The following is a 20,132-nucleotide window of genomic DNA, read 5'->3' as shown; positions in this document are numbered from 1 at the left end:
ACCTCAGCCTGGCCCAGGTGAAGGTTCCAGTCCTGTGGAAGACATCCTGCCTTGTTCCAGTTCCAAAGAAAACTCGCCCATCAGTCAATGACGACTACAGACCGGTTGCCCTGACATCCCACATCATGAAGGTCCTGGAGAGACTCCTGTTGGTCCACCTGAATAAGCAAACTAGAACATATCAGGACCCGCTGCAGTTTGCTTATCGCCATGGAGTTGGAGTTGAAGATGCCATCATCCAGCTGCTTCAACCAATCCACTGTCATCTGGACAAAGCAGGCAGCACTGTGAGGGTCACGTTCTTTGATGTCTCCAGTGCATTTAACACAATCCAGCCTGATGTACTTTGCCAGAAACTCCAGAAGACACAGGTGGGGGGCCTCAACTATCGCCTGGATTAAAGACTACCTGACAAACAGACCACAGTTTGTGAGGCTGAAGAACTGCACATCAAACCAGGCGATCAGTAACATTGGAGCACCACAGGGGACTGTACTCTCACCATTCCTTTTCACCCTGTACACCTCAGACTTCCAGTACAAATCAGAGACCTGTCATCTACAGAAACACTCAGATGACTCTGCAGTTGTCGGGTGTGTCAGAGATGGACAGGAAGCTGAGTAAAGCTGCTCTTTGACGACTATTATTCTGAGCTACTACAGCAATCAATTTCCCTCTGGGATTAATAAAGTATTTTTGAATTGAATTGATTTTAATATCTGCACATAAATGATTCCCTTCAGTGTGAAGATGAATCTTAGAAAAAAACCTTGAATAAGAGACAATAACAGACTTTTAAACAAATATTCAACAGCACACCTGAGCGAAGAAGCCTTTCCTGGAGCGGCGAGCGTAGAGGAATCGTTTCCACAGCAACGCAACAAACTGCTGTCTCTTCAGACTCCAGCCTTTCACCTGGGATGAACCTTTTCCATCTGTTCCCCCGAGCCAGTCGGTCTCACGAGATTCTGGACACCAGGAACCAGAGTGAGGAAACACGACGAGTGTGTGCTCGACTTTCATAACAGCTGCAGTTTGTTGCTGTCATTGCACTGTATGGTGGGTAATTCTGGTGGGTAATTTTCTACCTGGGTCGCCTTCAGAGTCGTTAAAGTCAAAGTCATCCTCGGTGAAGGGCTTCAGGCAGCTTTGGTGGTCCCCAAACGCGTGGCGGCGGCGACGAGTTCTGGTCGGGACCACTCCGTCTGCAGCAACAGGGAAAGCCATTCATCAAACGTAGTTCCTCTACTCCTGTGTTTTCAGCTACTTTCTCAGTCTAAGAGCATCTTAGCATTTACCATTTACACCTGAAAAATATCAGTGACTCATCCTGAGTCATCATTGTACTAAAAATATTCCCATTCTCACCAGAAAGCCCAACAGAGTCCACTCCACTGTCTTCTGCCACTTTTAGGAAAATCTGCAACATTAGAGGAAAGAAAATTGGACGAGTGACATCACTTTAGGTAAACAAAAACAACAAATAAAAACAGGTTTTTTTAGACATCCCAGTAAATCATTAAAATGCAGGAATCCTTACTTCTTCTAAGGTGGTATCAGATATTCCGTAACTTGAAATTCCCAGATCTGTCAGTCGGTCATCGAGCTCATGGAAGAGCTCGACGAAGGCTCCGTCCTTGGCTGACTGGTAGGGTAAGACGTAAGTGAGCTCATGGCCGACATCCTCCACCAGGCGTGCCTCTGAGACGTGCTTGAAAATCACACCGGAGATGAGGGAGACATCTGCAGGAGAAAAAAAAAAAAAATCAAAGAAGTTAATGTCTGGACGTGCTTCTAAAGGTTTCCCTGAAGGCATGAAGGGCTCAAGGGTTCCTACCAATGGTGGTGGTTTCACTTTCTGGTTCGCTGCCCAGACCTGCGTCTGAGCTGCTCTCTGACACACTGTCCTCCTGGACGAAAACAGGAAACTCAGTCGATCTGATGATGACGACTCATCAGAAGAAAACCCAATATTCTCTTAGTGTTTATACGCTTCTTACCTTCTCTGTTTTCTTGCTGTAGGAGACCGTGCTGGCAGAGTTCCTGCAGGACTGAAGGGACGAGTCGTAGTCTCTCTTGACCAGAGTCAAGTAGTAGCCTGTGCCCAGGTGCGTCTTCAGGAACAGCGAGGATCCCACACAGCGCAGCTTCCCGTGGGAAATGATGGCGATCCGGTCGCCCAGGATGTCAGCCTCATCCATGTGATGAGTGGACAGGATGATGGTGCGCCCTGATGAGCACAAATATTTTCAGCCTCACTTGCAACAATAAGTTAATTTTATTTCTAATTTGAAATATCACCTTTATTTACCTTGTCTGTATTTGAGAAGCAAATCCCAGATTCCTCTGCGTGCATACGGATCAACACCAGCAGTAGGCTCATCCAAGATCACCACCTTTGAACCTCCGACAAAAGCCAGAGCCACCGACAGCTTCCTCTGCATCCCACCTGGAACAAACAAACAAAGTCAGAAAAATACTCTCCAGGAATAATTATGTTTCTCAAAATCCTAAAAAAAGGGGCTAACCCGACAGAGTGCTCGTGCGGGACCGTCGTTTGTGTGGCAGGCCCACGTCGTTTACTATTTGTTCCATTTCAGCTTTCACCGTCTCCTCGGGAAGCCCCTTCAGGCGAGCGTAGAACCAGATGTGCTCCTCCACCGTCAGCCTGGTTCACGACAAGCCACATAAATACATCAACACAACACGCTGCGAGTGTACGTTTGTTTTGATGACGACGTTGCATACGCACATGCTGAAAAGCACGTTGTGCTGGGGGCAGACACCCAGGTTCTGTCGGATGTTGCTGAGCTCAGAGCGGATGTCCTTACCGAGGATGTAAGCAGTCCCAGATGTGGGTGGGAACAAGCCCGTTAGGATGGACCTGTTAGAAACACAACTCAGTCACTGTCTGGTTGTTTATTAAGGTTTTTGACTCTGGTTTGTTAGATATAAGCGAAGCATGTTTATAAATATACTAGTCGTCTTACATGGTTGTGGTCTTGCCAGCTCCATTGTGGCCCAGGAAGGATGTGATCTGTCCTTCGTAGAATTTCAGGGACAGTCCATCTACGGCCAGCTTGTTTCCATGGCTGTAGACCTTCACCAGATTTTCTATGTAAACGCCTGGTTTAATGTGGCTGGGATCCTCCTCGCTGCACACAGCTGTAGATAAGACAAGAAGCACGTTGTAGGGATAAGCAACAGAAGTAACTTTCTCTTTGTAAGTAAGGAGGAACCAACACATAAACCCGCCTTTCCTCTGGACGAGTTAGCTTTGAATAACGTCCGCAAAACGTAGTAAGCAACAATTAGTGTCGTGATTTGAACGTGTCCCAGATGTGTTGTCATGTCGCTCAGCTAAATTTATGCTTCAGGTCTTTTTTTTTTTTTTTTTTTAATGAGCTACACTTCCAGAACTGGACGAGTTCAGCAGTTCAGATCAGGCCAGGCAGGAAGTCAAACCTGGGAGAAACGTGAAACTTCCAGAAAACTTTCAAAACAAATGACACGCGCAGATTTCCAGTTGCTAGTAGAAAAAATATACAACATCACCTGCGACGCCTCCTTGGCCGAGGTACACAGAACAGAAAATAAACCACAGAACCTTCGGATACATGAGGTGCGTTTCCAGTTCCGGAACTTCAGGGTGAATTTACAGGAACTTCCCGGCATGCGCGTGTCTCCACTTGACCAGGCCAGCCGATTGGCTGTTTTCCAGGATTTTATAATTGTTGCTACTAAACTCCCGACACCAGAAAACATGGCAGACTTCCCCACAACAACGTAATTCAGGGGGCTTTGTTGTTTCACAGAGCGCCATAACCAAACGGAGCTTAGTTTCCCCCTCCCAGAATTGACCCTGAAGTTCCAAGAATGGTAACACGCCTATGCTGCCACTACCTTTCTCTTTGGTTGTTTTCACGTGGACTGCTGAAATCACGAGTGATCTTGCAATTCTCCAGTGATTTGGTGACCTAAAGGGGCTAGCGTTTGGCGTCTGGGAAGGGACGCATCTCTGAGCTCGCGGGGAAAACACGCCAATTACTTTACGAGTAATTTATGTTACGTGTTGCTTACGCATCCAGTGGAAAGCCAGTGTACAAAATGTATTCGCATTTGTAGTTTTTACCCTCAGCGTTGCTCTTTTTCGACAGAGGAGCGTTGATTTTATCGTTTTCTTTCTCTCCACACCAATAGGTCCTTGTGAAGGGGAAATACCAGGGCCTGGGGATCCCGTACTGACCTGTAACAAAAATAATTTAAATTTAATTATTATGCCCGTGCACTATACAGTAGCAAAACACATTTTAGCTGAAGATTCTGCACGACTCACCAGGAAACACCGCTTCGATGTACCAGGTCATTATTCCATACAACACAGCATCCAACAGCATGAGGCAGATAGAGGTGGTCAGGTTGTAGCTGTCCTCCTCCAAAGGGCTTGCCAGTAAGTTCGACCACTGGATTCCCACGCCTTGCTCCTCAAACAGGGCAAAGTACTCGCATCCAAAGCCAAAAGCCACAGGAGATAGTAGACTCTGGGAAAAACATAATCAATAGTTTAATGCATGAGAACCCAAGATTTACGAGTACTGACAAATGCTAAATTAAATCTCGACTCACGACTATGACTTTGGCGCCAAAGCCCACGTAGTCCTGCCAGGCAACACACAGAACATAAGGCAGATAAAGAGTGAAGTATATGATGCCTCCGCAAGCCGCCGCCAGATTGGCTCGAGAAAATAAGGTGCTGATGAGAAAGCACTGCATGATGGTTACTACGCCGAAAGATCCCAGGAAAAGAAACACAACGCCAGAGTCACTGTACGGCAACAGGTTGCCCATCTGAGGGGGAGGCAAAAAAAAAGAGAGAAAACAGAATGATTTCATTTGTTTTTCCACAATCAAACTGCAACTCTGTTTGTGACGTGTGTGTTTGTGTCAACACCAACCTTCAGCAACATCACCAACAAGCCTGCGCTGATCAGCAGAGGGATTAAACTGCTGATGAACCAGCTCAGCCACAGGATGCCATTGTTAAGTCCCATGATCCTCATGGTCTCCTTCAGTCGCGCCTCCTTCTCGTACACGACGCCCTTGATGATGATGGCCACCGAGTACATCCACGCCAAAGTCATGAAGAGCGGCATTGACCTGCTCATCACACGCAAGAATCTAAGAAAACAGGAATTCACTGTTAAACATCTGCCGCCAAGTTGAACTCATTTACTGTCCACACAGCAGCCGCTTACACGTCATCCACGTAGCAGGGATAAGGCATCTGCTGGATGTAGATTCCAGTCTTCTCCTTGGTGCCGGTGATGGCTCGGACGATTCCTTGTTCGATGACGTCCTGCAGGTAAGAAAATCCGCCCCAGATGTATCGAAGGTCTTCGAAAGGGTCCGCCCTGGGACCAGGGTCCCAATACCTGCAGATCAAAATATAAAATGAGTCCAAAAACACTTGGAAATCAGCACGTCGTGTTTTTCTGGTAAACACAACCACCCACCCGTCTTTGATCTTGTTGGTCCTCTCCACGTTATCAATGTCCATCCGGATTTTGTAGTTGACGTTGGGCGGCAAATCTGTGCTGTTGTCACGCGCGATGTCGGGAAACACTATCCCAGCCCAGAACTTCTGGTTGTCCAGCAGGCCCATGGACTTGTTGACCAGGCGTTCCTCATTAGCTACTGGTTCCAGCTTGTCAAGGTTCACACACTGAAGAAGAAGAATGAGTGGGTTACGGGAATGCTTCAGTGTCTGTTACACGACGGAAGACAGAAAACAGAATCCACAGAAAAATAAAATACATACAGGTCTAAATCTCCAAAATAAAAACATTTTTCAGGATTACTGATCAAAAGTCATTAAAAAAAACCTCTTAAATTTTAGCAATGTTTCGCACAACTATTATTAGAAGCTAAACTTTTACCCTTTAAACAAAACAAACCTCTCATGAGCCCTGGGAGATACCGAGTGTCTGCTCTGAAGTTGTTTATCTGATGTCGGTACGCGACCTCCCACAGATGAACCTCTCACATGTTTATCTGAAATCAACTAAACTGAACTCTATTCTAACGATAAAAGACTGTAAACAGCTTCATCACTGCAGTTTTACAGTCATTTAAGACCTTGACATCATTTTTAGCGCGACAAAAATCAATTTACAAACTTTATATAATCTCCTCGAAGAACAAAGACAGCCAGTGGGTTAGTGGGTCATTTACTGTGTGGACAGAAATCAGTCTAAGCAGATCAACTATGAGAGGGATAGATAAATTATTGACTTCAAGCCCTTTTTGATGGTTACTCTCGCCTGGAGGAATAGAACACTAAGAGGAATCATAAACAAACAAAAAACATTACAATATGACAAAGATCATCCATGATCATAAATGTTTGAACTTTATCTCTGAAACATCATTTAAACAACTCTGGAGTGTAAAACATTATTTCCCAATGAAGAAGAGGTGGTTTACTGCAGAGGCTCAGGTCTTTTTACAGTACATAAGCGTAAACAGAAGACGTTTCCACTTCACACGGTCATGAATCAAATTTAGAAAGCACAAAAATATTTGATTTGAAGGTTTTTAACATCTGTGCTGAGATCTGAGGTCATGAGTTTATTTACCGACAGCCAGCTGTTTCTCCTTTCTTTTGCTTTTCGCACAAAGAACCTTTAGCTGTCTAAAGAACCGTGTAAAAGGGGGTTTATTGGCCATGTAAGTTATATAAAAACATCTTCACAAGCTTTATATTTCTTACTGTTGGGACATTTTCTGCACACTAACCTCCATGAACTGTGAAATGGTCCGTATGGCCCGGTCGGTCTCATTGAAGACATCTCTCCAGGTGTACGCTGAGCCTGCGGGTCGATAACTCTCAGAGGCTTTGGACAGAAAGTGCGCCACATCGGACACGCTCCACTCTGTGTCACTGAGCTGGATGTTCAGGAAGGTTGCACTGGCGTTGCTACGAAGGAGGGTCTGCAGAAAAGCATCATTTTTATTCCTTATTAGATTAATTTCAAACATTTATATAAAATCGGTCTCAAACCTACAGTTTAACCATGGACAGTTTCTTTTAAATCTATGCAAACAATGAAAAAATAACCAGTTTAATTTTATCGCATTCCTCTGGGGCTTATTTCGGGTTCTGTGACCTTCACAGACTCATGCGCCTCCTAATAATACCTCTTTTTATAACTTTAGTCCTAATTTACTGCAATCTGTTGCTCAGATATTCAAGATTCTTCCTAAATTCATCATCTCTCTGCTATTTTCCCATTTTTCAGACAAAGTTGTTCTATAAAACATTCAAGCTAAAGCTGCATAAACATGAAAATGCCAACAATGTTTGCAATGATGCAAACCCTTTGAAAATCAATTGATGCAACATTTTTAAAGCAACACCACTAGGTGGCGATGGTGCTTCTGCAGATTTTATTTAAAAAAAAAGAGCAGCGGTGGTCAGACCCAGGAAAGGTATGATCCAGCCAACAAAAACACAAACCACAGAAAATGAAGTCTCATGCTGCTTGTTCTGTCACAAAGCAAGAAGGTGGCACGCCTGATCTGCTGGAACTGACCAAGTTTAATAACTGACTCAAAGAATTTGGAAACCTTTGCTCTTTTTCTGCACGTATCTAAGTACTTTGATCATTCTTACATTTACTCAACAAGAGTTAAAATCTTTTTGAAGCATCCAGATGTATAATTAGGGCAGTTACGCTGATGTAAGCCTCCCATACAAACTGGAAGTATTCCGAGAAAACAGCACGGTTGTTACAGAAATGATGTCAGCGCTTCACTTACCCTGACCAAGTCCATTTCCTCACTATTCTCCATGAAGTTCCAAAACTTGGGTCTCACTTCCTCCCACATCCCGCCCAGGTCCCTCAGAACACCCAACTCCTGGAAGGTCTTATTAACCTAGAAAACAGAGATGAGCGTTCAGTGCTTTTGGGTTGCGACGTTTAGCTTCTAGCTGTAGTTGCGATGGGTCTCTTGTACCTCGTGGATGATCCTCTGTGTTGCTGGAGTATCTGGGGTGTACAAGATCTTCCCCATGAGAAGAGGCTTCAGAGCTCTCCAGATCATCCTGGAGATGGGGCTGGACTCGAGGTTCTTCATCAAGTTGTTACAATAAGGAGCTAGAATGTAAAACGAGTTTGAGCGTTCGCTCTGGAAAAGAAACTGTAAATGCTTCGTTTAACTTAAGGCTTGGATGCTTACTGGAAGAGTTGTCGTAAGTGGAGACTGGGTCACTGTCACTATCGTTGCCGTGGTGACCAAACAGGGCTTTATAGTTGTTATCTTCGTACCAGTTTAGGGACTTGATTTTGAGGCCGCCTCCCTCTGGGTGTCCACAGACTATACGCGAAACGGCCTCGTAGACCTGCTTTGGAGACCCGGTGGAATTGGCGGTCAGATACAGGATCTCCTTTCGCATTTCCTTCCAACTCTTCATACTGGCGAGCTGTTGGGAGATAAAATTGCACCCGGTAATCATTTCTGGTTTGTTAAAATAGATACTTGGAGTTGTATATATTGCATCTTTAATGTTCTATATTTAAATAATGAGAATGCTGATCCACTTGTTTTGAGGCGTGCTTATACATTCGGAGGAAGACGACTGATTTCAGACCAAAACGGCGTGGCCCAACATGGTCCGTCCGAGTGCGCTTAGTGCATGTGTTCACGTGTTTTTGGCACATTACACTTCCTTCGGGACATCTCATACGTCTCGTTGTCACACAGCGTTGCTACCCATAATCTGAGAAGTGAAAATAAAGCTTCCACATTTTGAACGGGGATCATTTGTTACAACATAGCTGAAACTGACATCGTCTCCACCGCCGGCAGTATTCTAAGCACGATAGTCAAGCTCTGCTCAGTGGGTGGAGACACTCGGCACTTCGCCGTCTGCCTGATAGAGATAAATTTAACTGCTGGTTCCAGACGTGTGAGTGTGTGTGAGAGGGGTCTGCGTGTTTATCATCTCTATCACGAGGACAGGTTATACAGCCTGTAACACGAGGCACGAGTACGCTCATTTGACAGCAACCGTATGTCGGTGGATCTACTTCACCCTTCAGCACACTTGCTGTTGCCCCTTGACTTAATTATTCAGCCTCAATCAGTTCTAAAGGACACGAACATATTTAAAATGTAAAATGATTTGGGTTAGGACTAAATCCCTACACAAGTCTTCTCTTTCTTTGGGGATTTTGAAATGAACGCCCAAGCAGACTTTGTGTTTGAATCGATTTCTTTGTCTAGCTTTGGCACAGCTCTGTCGCCGCTTTTGTCCCAATTACAGAACAACATGAGTTTTTTGTCAAGCTGCTATTTTCTCAGTGACAACCAGAGGTGCCGTGTTGTTTTGTCAGCAGTCATGTGCGTCGTTACATCATCAAAGCAGGGAGTTCATAATGGTTCACACCGAGGTTACTGTAGGTCAAGAGACAAGTCTCCACAAGATTCTGTGATGAGGTTTCCGAACCGGTCAATGATGGCACCAACCCGTGACAGGGAAGGAACAAAAAGGAGGACTTTTTTAAATGAAAATAAAACAAAAAAAAGGGTAAAGTAGAGGGGGGTAATTGTTTCTGAGGGTAATCGGGCTTACAGTAATTGTAGGAGAAGGATGGAGGCTGGGGAAGTTAAAGTTTTTCCCCAGCAAGATGAGGAAAAGGAGGGAAGGAAAAGAAATAAAGGGATATTTGCATGTGTGACAACAGTTAAAAGGCGGAGGAGGGGAGCGCTGAAAACAGGAGCAGGTATGAGAACAAAGAGAGGTTACTATCGGTCGTTTTGACTAGCAAGCGTCTGCAGGCTCCACAAGTGAAGCGTCATTGTCCTGACATTCACATACACACACACACACACACACACACACACACACACACACACACACACACACACACACACACACACACACACACACACACACACACACACACACACACACACACACACACACACACATTTAAGCCACTGATGTCAGTTTCACAGAATTCTGCCTAATGAGCATCAACCAGTCAACAAAACATTCAACAAAGAGACAGTGAGACTAGAAGCTTTGCAGCATCTGAGATCTCTCTGCAGCTGAGCCTGCAGCTACCATTCTTGTGTCACCGTTTCCTGCTCGTTCAGGAGGATCTGGCATAGATAACTGCTGGTTTTGCATGTATATAGAACATAAGGGGCTTTGTAACACCAGAGAAGGTCTCACGCTGTGTAGCTATGTTGTCTGTAAATGTGGCTTCACCCTCATTATTATAAAAAAGGAAAAGCATTTCCTCATAGCATAACAGTCAAACGCTCAAACAGAGGTGAGGAATCAGGTGAGGATTTAAAACCCAGTTGTCTGGGTGAAAAACACACCTAGTGTTACATGCATACAGGTGCACACACCTGGACACACACTTAAAACACTAACATGTATACATTTACAAAGACAGGCAGGCAGAAGAAGGCTGTTGGTTAGCATCCTCACAGTGGAGCTCGTATGAGGTTACTGGAGTTCACGTTTCTGCTAGAGCACACAGCTATTTAGACCAGTGCAGCTTAAGGGCTAAACATCAACTAATTAACATGAGTGTGTGAGATCACAAGCTCAATGATCCACTGAATGCATTATTTTTGTAAAAAAAAAAATATATATATAATTATATATATATACACACACACACACACAGGTCCTCCTAACAAAAGCATATTAAAATAAAGTTCATTATTTTCTGTAATGTACTGATAAACATTAGACTTGCATATATATTAGATTCATTACACACAACTGAAGTAGTTCAAACCTTTTACTGTTTCTAATATTGATGATTTGGGCATACAGCTCATGAAAACCCAAAATTCCTATCTCAAAAAATGTGCATAACATGAAAAGGTTCTCTAAACGAGCTACTGACCTAATCATCTGAATCAACTAATTAACTCTAAACACCTGCAAAAGATTCCTGAGGCTTTTAAAACCTCCCAGCCTGGTTCATCACTCAAAACCGCAATCATGGGTAAGACTGCCGACCTGACTGATGTCCAGAAGGCCATCATTGACACCCTCAAGCAAGAGGGCAAGACACAGAAAGAAGTTTCTGAGCGAATAGGCTGTTCCCAGAGTGCTGTATCAAGGCACCTCAGTGGGAAGTCTGTGGAAAGGAAAAAGTGTGGCAGAAAACGCTGCACAACGAGAAGAGGTGACCAGACCCCGAGGAAAATTGTGGAGAAGGACCGATTCTTGGGGGACCTGCGTAAGCAGTGGACTGAGTCTGGAGTAGAAACATCCAGAGCCACCGTGTACAGGCGTGTGCAGGAAATGGGCTACAGGTGCCGCATTCCCCAGGTCAAGCCACTTCTGAACCAGAAACAGCGGCAGAAGCGCCTGACCTGGACTACAGAGAAGCAGCGCTGGACTGTTGCGCACTGGTCCAAAGTACTTTTTTCGGAAGAAAGCTAATTTTGCACGTCCTTCAGAAATCAAGGTGCCAGAGTCTGGAGGAAGACTGGGCAGAGGGAAATGCCAACATGCCTGAAGTCCAATGTCAAATACCCACAGTCAGTGATGGTCTGGGGTGCCATGTCAGCTGCTGGTGTTGGTCCACTGTGTTTGATCAAGGGCAGGGTCAATGCAGCTAGCTATCAGGAGATTTTGGAGCACTTCATGCTCCCATCTGCTGAAAAGCTTTATGGAGATGAAGATTTCATTTTTCAGCACGACCTGGCACCTGCTCACAGTGCCAAAACCACTGGTAAATGGTTCACTGACCATGGTATTACTGTGCTCAATTGGCCTGCCAACTCTCCTGACCTGAACCCCACAGACAGTCTGTGGTATATTGTGAAGAGAAAGTTGAGAGACTCAAGACCCAACACTCTGGATGAGCTTAAGGCCGCTATCGAAGCATCCTGGGCCTCCATAACACCTCAGCAGTGCCACAGGCTGATGGCCTCCATGCCACGCCGCATTGAAGCGGTCATTTCTGCAAAAGGATTCCCGACCAAGTATTGAGTGCATAACTGAACATAATTATTTGAAGGTTGACTTTTTTGTATTAAAAACACTTTTTTTTATTGGTCGGATGAAATATGCAAATTTTCTGAGATAGGAATTTTGGGTTTTCATGAGCTGTACGCCAAAATCATCAATATTAGAAACAATAAAATGCTTGAACTACTTCAGTTGTGTGTAATGCATCTAATATATATGAAAGTCTGATGTTTATCAGTACATTACAGACAATAATAAACTTTGTTTGTCTGCCATTGCTCATTGCAGAAGATAAAGCACATAAGAGCTCCAGAGCGTGTGAGCAAACATTTTGATGAAGACTTTTTCCAGCAGTTGCTGTTAACAAAATCGCTTCACACTATAGAAACACATGGGGTGGCGTAGGTGAATGTCAGAAAATGCTGAGGGATCAGACTTTCCTTAAAATGCCCAAGATCAACTGAACACAGCAGAAATGAATAAATTCAAATGAATTCAAAAGCGGTTTTGTCCAACAACAAACTGACTTCATTAATGTTGAATCCATCTAATAATATAAATGTTTCCCTTTTATTTTTATTATTATTTACGCAGTCTTTACCTTTTTTTATTTTTACTCAAATTAGTAATAATCTTTCATTTGTTTTATGATCATTTTAAAACTGTATGACTTTATTATTTATTTATTTATTTATGTTTTGTTAAAGATCATTATGATTTTGTTTTTGATCTATGTAAAGCACTTTGTGATACTTTCTGTGCTACGTAACTTACTTTTAACCCTCCCACTGCCCTAATGGGTGTGACCCCGCGAGGAAAGTTGACCATTGAGCAGGGTTGACGGTTTATCCCTTGGGTCCACGTGGCAGGGGCGAGGGGTAAGCACCACCTCACCCCCGCCACGTGGACCTCAAGGGATAAACCCGTAAAGACAGTGGGCGGGTTAATAGAACCATCAAGTACTTTTACCTGGGTTCATTGGCTCCTGAACTTTTCCAAGACATTCTTTATTAAAACTAGTGCTTCTTTATATTTCTCTTTCATCCACGGCTTCTCCCATAACTGAAAATAAGAAACGTCTAAAATACTATTTTGCAGGAACATAGAGACTGTGGTTCTTTTTGTTTCCTCGTAGCTACGAGGCTTGGACAACATTTCAAACAGCTGCATTTTGTTAGCAACTAAATATCAGTGGTTTTTGGCCAGCTGTCGCTTGATTTCACAGTGTGCTGCCATTGCAAACCTCAGATGTCAATAACCCGTCAATAGTGCAAGGGTGGTTCAAGTTTTCCTTCTTTCTGATTTAGTTGTTAAATTTGCTTCATGTTAGTTCATCACTGCCCTCTCACACACTCACAATGCAACAACAAGGCTCAGAGTTGCAACACTTTAGTTAGAAATAGCAGGAAAACAAGTTGCTGTATCTCACAGCTGCTGAGACAGGAAGTAAAACATGCACCCCCTCCACCCACACACACACACACACACACACACACACACACACACACACACACACACACACACACACACACACACACACACACAGCTGGTTTTTAATGTTGTGCCACATCAGCAAAAAGCTTGAGCCTGAGTGAAAGGGGGTTGTGTGTGCACGGCCAAATGCTGCTTCTGTTCTTTCTCACTGCATTCCAGCAGCTCAGGCCCAGTTACACTAGCTGAGGTCAGCCATATGTGTACACGTGACACTTTTGTGTTTGCATACGTGAAATAAAGAGGATGGTGCACCTGGTGGTTCACCGAGTCAGGCGTTTCTCCTACCAGCGAACAGAGCGTTTGTGTTGATTTAGCCTCGAAGGAAATGTATATCTGCTGCAGAGTGTAAACCATTTCTACTGGGATTTGTAATCTGTCACGGGCCTTCATTCAGCTGGAAGTGCCGACAGCTCGACTGAAATCAAGAGGGATCAGACTTTTTCTATCTTGATACCCGAACTTTGGAATCCTCTTGATGTTAGTTAGGCTCCATGACTCGATTGTTAAGAAAAGGTTGAAGACACATTTTTATCAATAGCGTATTCTACAGTTGACGTCACTAGGTACGTGGTGCTGGGTGCTAATGCTAGACAAACAAACTGCATATACCAATGTAAAAGCACAGACTTCATTAAAAACATCACATTTAAACTTTTATACTCAGTTTCTCATGACTCAGGACTCAAGTAACTTTTCTTTAAGAATCCATTTCAAAGTGCTTCTACTAGTTTATAAATCGCTCAATGGCAAAATACGTGTTGGATCTCCTTTCTGTATTTACGCCCAGCAGGGCAGATCAGCTGGTAGAACCCCGGGTCAGAACCAAGCAGGGTGAAGATGCTTTTAGCTACTATGCTGCACACAGATGGAATCAGCTGCCATTTGACCAAAAATCAGCTCCAACTCCAGTAACTTATTAAAGAAAAATGTAAAACCCTCATGTGTTCATCAGACCGCATAGAATTTCGGCATTTTAACGCTCAGTCACCAAAGCAAATAGCGTTTCGAGTAGCGCCGGCTACTTCCGGACCCCCATCTGCACTTGGCAACGTAGATGCAACGTCATGTGAAACCCAGCAATAGGCACCCATGCAAAATACACACGTGTTTGTCTAGGGCTACATCCCACAATGCATTGCGACGTTACGTCACAATCTATTTTTAGCTAATATAGAATACGCTGTTGCCAATAGAAATATAGAAAAATAACAATTATAATTTGTCATCTTAACTGAAATTAAAGAACTTAAATCAGTGTGTTTGTGCTGTTCCATATGTGTGTTTATGTTCTCAGTTCAGGAGTGTGTTTGGATTACCTCCACAGCGATCCCTCCCAGGTTCTCCAGGAGGTTGTCGGTTGCAGCGGAGACTTCTTGAACAACCTTAGGGTCCGCCTTCACGTCCCTCTGTTAAATGAAACAAGATCCTTACATTACAGAGAGTTTATGGTTTGTGTCAGGAATCACAGAAAACATCTTCAAAGGTGGAGTTTTCTTTCATGTGTCTGATTAGTTCAGTTAGAAGGTTTATCACACAGTCCAGAGAAAGGTGTGAGGTTAAAAACAGGCTGTGATAAAGAAGAGACCGAGGTGAGCTAAAAAAGATAAAAACGATAAAGGAACAAACAAGTTAAAGGATAAAAGAAACAAACGCAGAGCCAAAGAGGCTTTGACGTCCTCTGCTGCTATTCGTCACACTGTGACACGATCACACCGGCGTGTGTGTGTGTGTGTGTGTTGTCATCGCTCACAGTAAGCTGTCAGCAGCTGGAATGTCTGATTTTTGATAAAAGTGTCACTGAAAACAAGCAGTCCTCTAGGAAATAAAGACTTTTATGGTCTGTGTTTTAACCCCGAACCCACTTTTTTCACGTCCTCATGATTTATTACTCCTCTTTGGTTTTACGTGCAGGGAAAGATGAGATGAACTCAGCTATTTTCTTGATGCATAGAAAAAAAATTCACTATGGCATCACTTGGACTTGTTTTGGGAATAACATGTGTTTTAGGATAATCCCAGATGAGCCAAATCTCCTCAAATGAGTAAGTAAGAGGAACATGACCCCACTTTCATCCCTCTGAGGAGGCAAAGTGACAAAAGAAAAATCAATCAATCAATCAAAGCTTTATTTATAAAGCGCCTTCCGCAACCCTGTCAGGAAGCCCAAAGCGCTGAACATGGTACAGTTGTATGTAAATATACTGAATAAATCAACAATAAAAGAAATTCAAATTACAAAATACAAAATGGAAATAACAAGATAGATGAAACATTCTGGTAAAATACAAATGTGTGAAACACATTTGGATTGAGTGGATGGATTGAGTGTACCAATGAAAACTGTGGAATGGATTCAACATAATAGAGGGCCAAAATCAGACATGTTCTGGAAACGCCAAGCGGAGGAGGTGTGTTTTTAGGTGATTCTTAAAGACTGGCAGAGAAGGGGACAGCCTAACTGAGGGTGGCAACTGGTTCCAGAGTGACGGTGCTAGGACTGAGAAAGCCCGGTCCCCACGGGTACGACACCTAGACCGAGGGACAGCGAGCAGGCCTTGGTCAGAGGAGCGCAGAGCGCGTGATGGGGAATGTCTGTTCAGGAGTGTGGCCAGATAGGGGGGAGCACCACCCTGGAAGAAATGATAAACAAAGACGAGTATTTTGAATTGTGAGCGATAGCAAATCGGAAGCCAGTGCAGAGAGGCCAGAACCGGACTGATGTGGTCCCGTTTCCTGGTCCCAGTCAGGAACCTGGCAGCGCTGTTCTGCACAACCTGTAGGCGACGCAGTGTTGACTGACACAACCCTGCGTAGAGAGAGTTGCAGTAGTCAAGCCGAGAAATTACAAAGGCATGCAGTACCCGCTCCAGGTGGGCTCTCGACAGCATAGGCTTGATTTTAGCAAGGCGTCTCAGGTGAAAGAAACTGGACCGGACCACAGAATTGATGTGAGCATCAAATTTAAGTCCTACATCAAGTTTCACCGCCAAACTGGTAACAACTGGTTTTGAGTACGGAGAAAGAGGGCCAAGATCAGCATAACGATCCACATTCCTGCTGTTGGGGTGAAAAACAATGAGCTCTGTCTTTCCCTCATTCAGATGTAACCAGATGTAATTCAGATGTAATTCAGATGTAGAAAATCATTCATCTGATTTTCATTCAGATGAAAATAACTATAAAAAAGAGCATTTAATGTTTTTCAGGTAAAACTTTTGGTAATGAGACTCATATTTGGGTCACATGTTAAAGGAAAGAGGAAAACGATCCAGGAACATGTGTTCAGACAAAACACCATGCCAATTCAGACAAAGAGGGAAACTGGAGAGAAAATGCAACATAAACAATTTTAGAGAGAGGTGAAAATTTGTTTATTTGAAATAAATGACTCAATTTGGAGACAAAACAGGATTATTTTATAGCTCTGAGGGAGATTTCAAAATGAATGCAAGGCTGTAAACCCTCCAGACTCACCCGAATCGGCTTTAGAAAGTCCAGATTGGAGAGGAAGTGGGTCTGGGCCTCGTTCAGCCAGTCAGCCGATGACTTGCATATTATATCTTGAGTTAACCGGGACACGTTATGGTCAGAAATGTGAACAAACTCTTCCAACGGCGTCGTGTTGCAAAGGTCTCGGAGGTGGAATCCAAAACCTTTAGTGAGCACCTGAACGAAACAAAAAGAGAAAGTTTGATTATTATGAAAAACGTATTAAAACACCAACAAAAAATATTCAAATGTGTCAAGTTTTGATGTTAAAATCCAGCCGTTAATGTAGAAAGTACCTCAAATTACATGAGCACAATACAAAAAGAGAGAACACCCCGTGACTGAAAAATAATAGCACTTAATGAATAAATGTAACTTTTAGACATGAAAATTATTATTATTAATATGACTGTTGCACATTTTTCACTGACATTTGCATAAAAAATGTGACCAGTGGTGTTTGTTCCTGACAAAGGTTATAAACAAAAGCAAACATCGGGGGAGTGAACCGAACACAATGATGTGCTCAGAAAAACAAACATCTTCAGAAAAAATATTCTGGACATTGTTACCAAACTTTAAAGCACTTATCACAAGGGGCTGTGTTTATTTATGCCCAACACTTTGTTTCCCTGAATAATCGTACTTCCCGCGGAGGCAGAACAACAACACGTCCTTTTCTGGAATGCGAGTGAGAGCATTCAGGGACCGGACAGAGGCTCTTTTCTCCGTGACAGAGTCAAGATGTTTGTGTTCATGAGAGCGACGATCTCGCTCACTAGTCTTGATCTTTGTCATACCATCATGTCTTTTGGACAACATGACACACACACACACACACACACACACACACACACACACACACACACACACAATCTTTTCGCTGGAAAAACATTAGAGCTCACAGTCACTTAGGAGGATTGGGACTCAAACTAATCGTCGATTGTTTTCTCTTTTTTTGTGCGTTTTCACAAAACCGTGTTATTTTATTGTGTTATTTTATTTTTTACACCACAGGGTGCAGCAATTCTCAGTTTGCCATAAATGATCCCAACGGCATTAAAGGACTCTGATCGATTCGTCTGGGGGAACGGAGGTGAGCTGAGCAGAGACAGATGCTGTGCTTTTGGCTCAGAACAAGCCCCCTCCCACCGTCTCTGCACGTGAGGAGAACCGTGCACGAGGGGTGAGGAGGAGAAGTCATGTGACTGCAGCAGCAAACCACGGATGACGTTATGGCCCGGGATGGAAAATGATGCAGATCTGGAACTGGTCTGTTTATGAAGCACGAGTCCTTCTGTGGAGTTGTGAGGTATGTATCTCTACGGGACTCCCTTGAAAATTCGGTTTCTTTCATCTGTCCTGGTTAAGTAAAGAATAAATAAATAAATCTGTATGTTTTGATGTAAAATGTGTGTTTTATTGTTGGGAAATACACAATCTGTAAAAATAAGTATTATGGGATGGAATTAGGGGAGTCAGATATGAAAGAAAATCAGAAAAATCTCATTGATCATCCAAACAAAAACATCTAAAACCCAGATGGAAGACAGGCAATCCCCTAATAGCCTAGTCTACACACACCCACCCCCCACCAACTGTGACTTTTCTTTTGGGAATTAAGGGCTTATCTGCAGCCGACTCCTGTGGTATAGCAGGGACCAGAGCCAAGGTCGTTAGAATTATTCACGCATGCTTCAGTTGGTGAAGCGGGCTAGGGTCAGGGTTAACACACTCATTACAGCAACTGCGACATCTCACCTTCTCCAAATTGACATCGGCCTCTAGGATTTGCCTCAGAGCGTGGTGGGGAAGAGAGGCGTTGTGGTGCAGGAAGTGGGAAAGGGTCTCGTTGTCTCTCAGGAAGTCCTTGAGCTTAAAACCTGGACAAGACACACAAACATTCCTGACTGAAGGGTTCGGTGTGCAACAGGAACGCAGAATCAAACGACTGATCCTAAATCAGATGAAAAATGTAAATACTAGAGATTGTTTATCACAAACATGATCCATCTTCTCTGAACTCTAAATGGTTTTTGTACTTCACTGCGTGACCCCCCCCCCCCCCCCCCCCCCCCACACACACACACACACACACTGCTCGGCAGAGGCAACTACAGGACACTAAACTTTGCTCCAGATCCTCGACGTCTCTTAACTTCCTTCGTCCTTACATTTCCTCCCTGCCTCGGATGCTTTTGTGTACTCCTTAAACCACAGTTTCAATATTTTCCTCTCCCTTTATTTACCGGCTGTAGAAAAACTGGCTGTCGAGCGAGAAATAAATAGTTTGACGGAATGCAGGAAAAGGTCAGCCCACAGGGTTTTGGTAACACACATTCCTTTAGCGTTTTGGATCAAAAACATCGATCACTTTTGTGTTTTTACAAAAATATCTGGCTTCTGCTTTTACAGCGATCATGTGGCATTCACGCACACAGGAAACACTGAACCCCCTTGGGAGGAAGTGAAAGAGAACAGTGTGTTCCTGTCTGTTTAGGACACATGTTTTACCCTCACTCACCCCCGAGTGTGTGAGCCATTTATTCATAAAAAAAATAACTCCTTCTTTCTCTCTGACGGCGTTTATCATTTAGTCCTCAAAGGTTACCAACTAGGGAGCACTAATAGGGCCTAATCAGTGTCCCAGTAGGAAACCACAACTCCCTCTGAACTGGTGGCATAAGCCCCTGAGGTGACACCAGACAGGATGGTAAGATGTATGAAGATGTATGAAGTGGTCTTGTACTTGTATCAGGTTGTGGAAAAAACACTGGAGGTTAGACAAACTATGTCTGAGTCAGCTTGCTGCCAATCCTGTCCCTTTATTACACCTTACAAGTCCGTACGTGTCCGTGTGCTGCACATCCTGTTTGATACACAAACATGCCGACACCACCTGTCAAACTAGGGCTGGACAGTCATTCAGTAACAATACACTACATGGATCAATAGATCAATAAAAGCTTAAATCAAAAGTTTCCTTTATCCATTATAGCTTATCCGGTAGCTTCATACTAGAGTCATTACTTCTACCCAACCAATCAAAAACACAGACCCAATCACCAAGCCCTTTCCTCTCTAACCTAAACAGACAGCATAGTTACTTAAACAGGATGTTGCAGCACGGAGAGGAGGAAGA

At 43.7% G+C, this 20,132-nt stretch overlaps 1 protein-coding gene across 1 annotated transcript in view; it reads right to left on the bottom strand.

Moving 5' to 3' along the window:
* LOC107391047 (phospholipid-transporting ATPase ABCA1) overlaps nucleotides 1-20,132 on the bottom strand; it is a 40,578-nt gene that overhangs the window by 9,817 nt on the left and 10,629 nt on the right. Inside the window, exons 6-28 of the mRNA XM_015968092.3 lie at nucleotides 18,752-18,873; nucleotides 16,976-17,167; nucleotides 14,818-14,907; nucleotides 8,239-8,482; nucleotides 8,017-8,156; nucleotides 7,819-7,935; nucleotides 6,796-6,990; nucleotides 5,514-5,722; nucleotides 5,256-5,432; nucleotides 4,956-5,178; nucleotides 4,627-4,848; nucleotides 4,337-4,541; nucleotides 4,133-4,246; nucleotides 2,991-3,165; nucleotides 2,753-2,884; nucleotides 2,529-2,668; nucleotides 2,312-2,449; nucleotides 2,001-2,230; nucleotides 1,838-1,910; nucleotides 1,541-1,743; nucleotides 1,369-1,420; nucleotides 1,089-1,205; nucleotides 820-968 (exon numbers count right to left, since the gene is read on the bottom strand). Of these exons, the coding sequence (XP_015823578.1) occupies nucleotides 820-968; nucleotides 1,089-1,205; nucleotides 1,369-1,420; nucleotides 1,541-1,743; nucleotides 1,838-1,910; nucleotides 2,001-2,230; nucleotides 2,312-2,449; nucleotides 2,529-2,668; nucleotides 2,753-2,884; nucleotides 2,991-3,165; nucleotides 4,133-4,246; nucleotides 4,337-4,541; nucleotides 4,627-4,848; nucleotides 4,956-5,178; nucleotides 5,256-5,432; nucleotides 5,514-5,722; nucleotides 6,796-6,990; nucleotides 7,819-7,935; nucleotides 8,017-8,156; nucleotides 8,239-8,482; nucleotides 14,818-14,907; nucleotides 16,976-17,167; nucleotides 18,752-18,873 (3,659 nt within the window). The remainder of the gene's footprint in view (nucleotides 1-819; nucleotides 969-1,088; nucleotides 1,206-1,368; nucleotides 1,421-1,540; nucleotides 1,744-1,837; nucleotides 1,911-2,000; nucleotides 2,231-2,311; nucleotides 2,450-2,528; nucleotides 2,669-2,752; nucleotides 2,885-2,990; nucleotides 3,166-4,132; nucleotides 4,247-4,336; nucleotides 4,542-4,626; nucleotides 4,849-4,955; nucleotides 5,179-5,255; nucleotides 5,433-5,513; nucleotides 5,723-6,795; nucleotides 6,991-7,818; nucleotides 7,936-8,016; nucleotides 8,157-8,238; nucleotides 8,483-14,817; nucleotides 14,908-16,975; nucleotides 17,168-18,751; nucleotides 18,874-20,132) is intronic.

The sequence above is a fragment of the Nothobranchius furzeri genome, chromosome 4 (genome assembly GCF_043380555.1).
Source record: "Nothobranchius furzeri strain GRZ-AD chromosome 4, NfurGRZ-RIMD1, whole genome shotgun sequence".
Classification (NCBI taxonomy): Eukaryota; Metazoa; Chordata; class Actinopteri; order Cyprinodontiformes; family Nothobranchiidae; genus Nothobranchius; species Nothobranchius furzeri.
The sequence above is the reverse complement of the archived record's forward strand: the minus strand, read 5'-3'. Positions and strand labels throughout refer to the sequence as shown.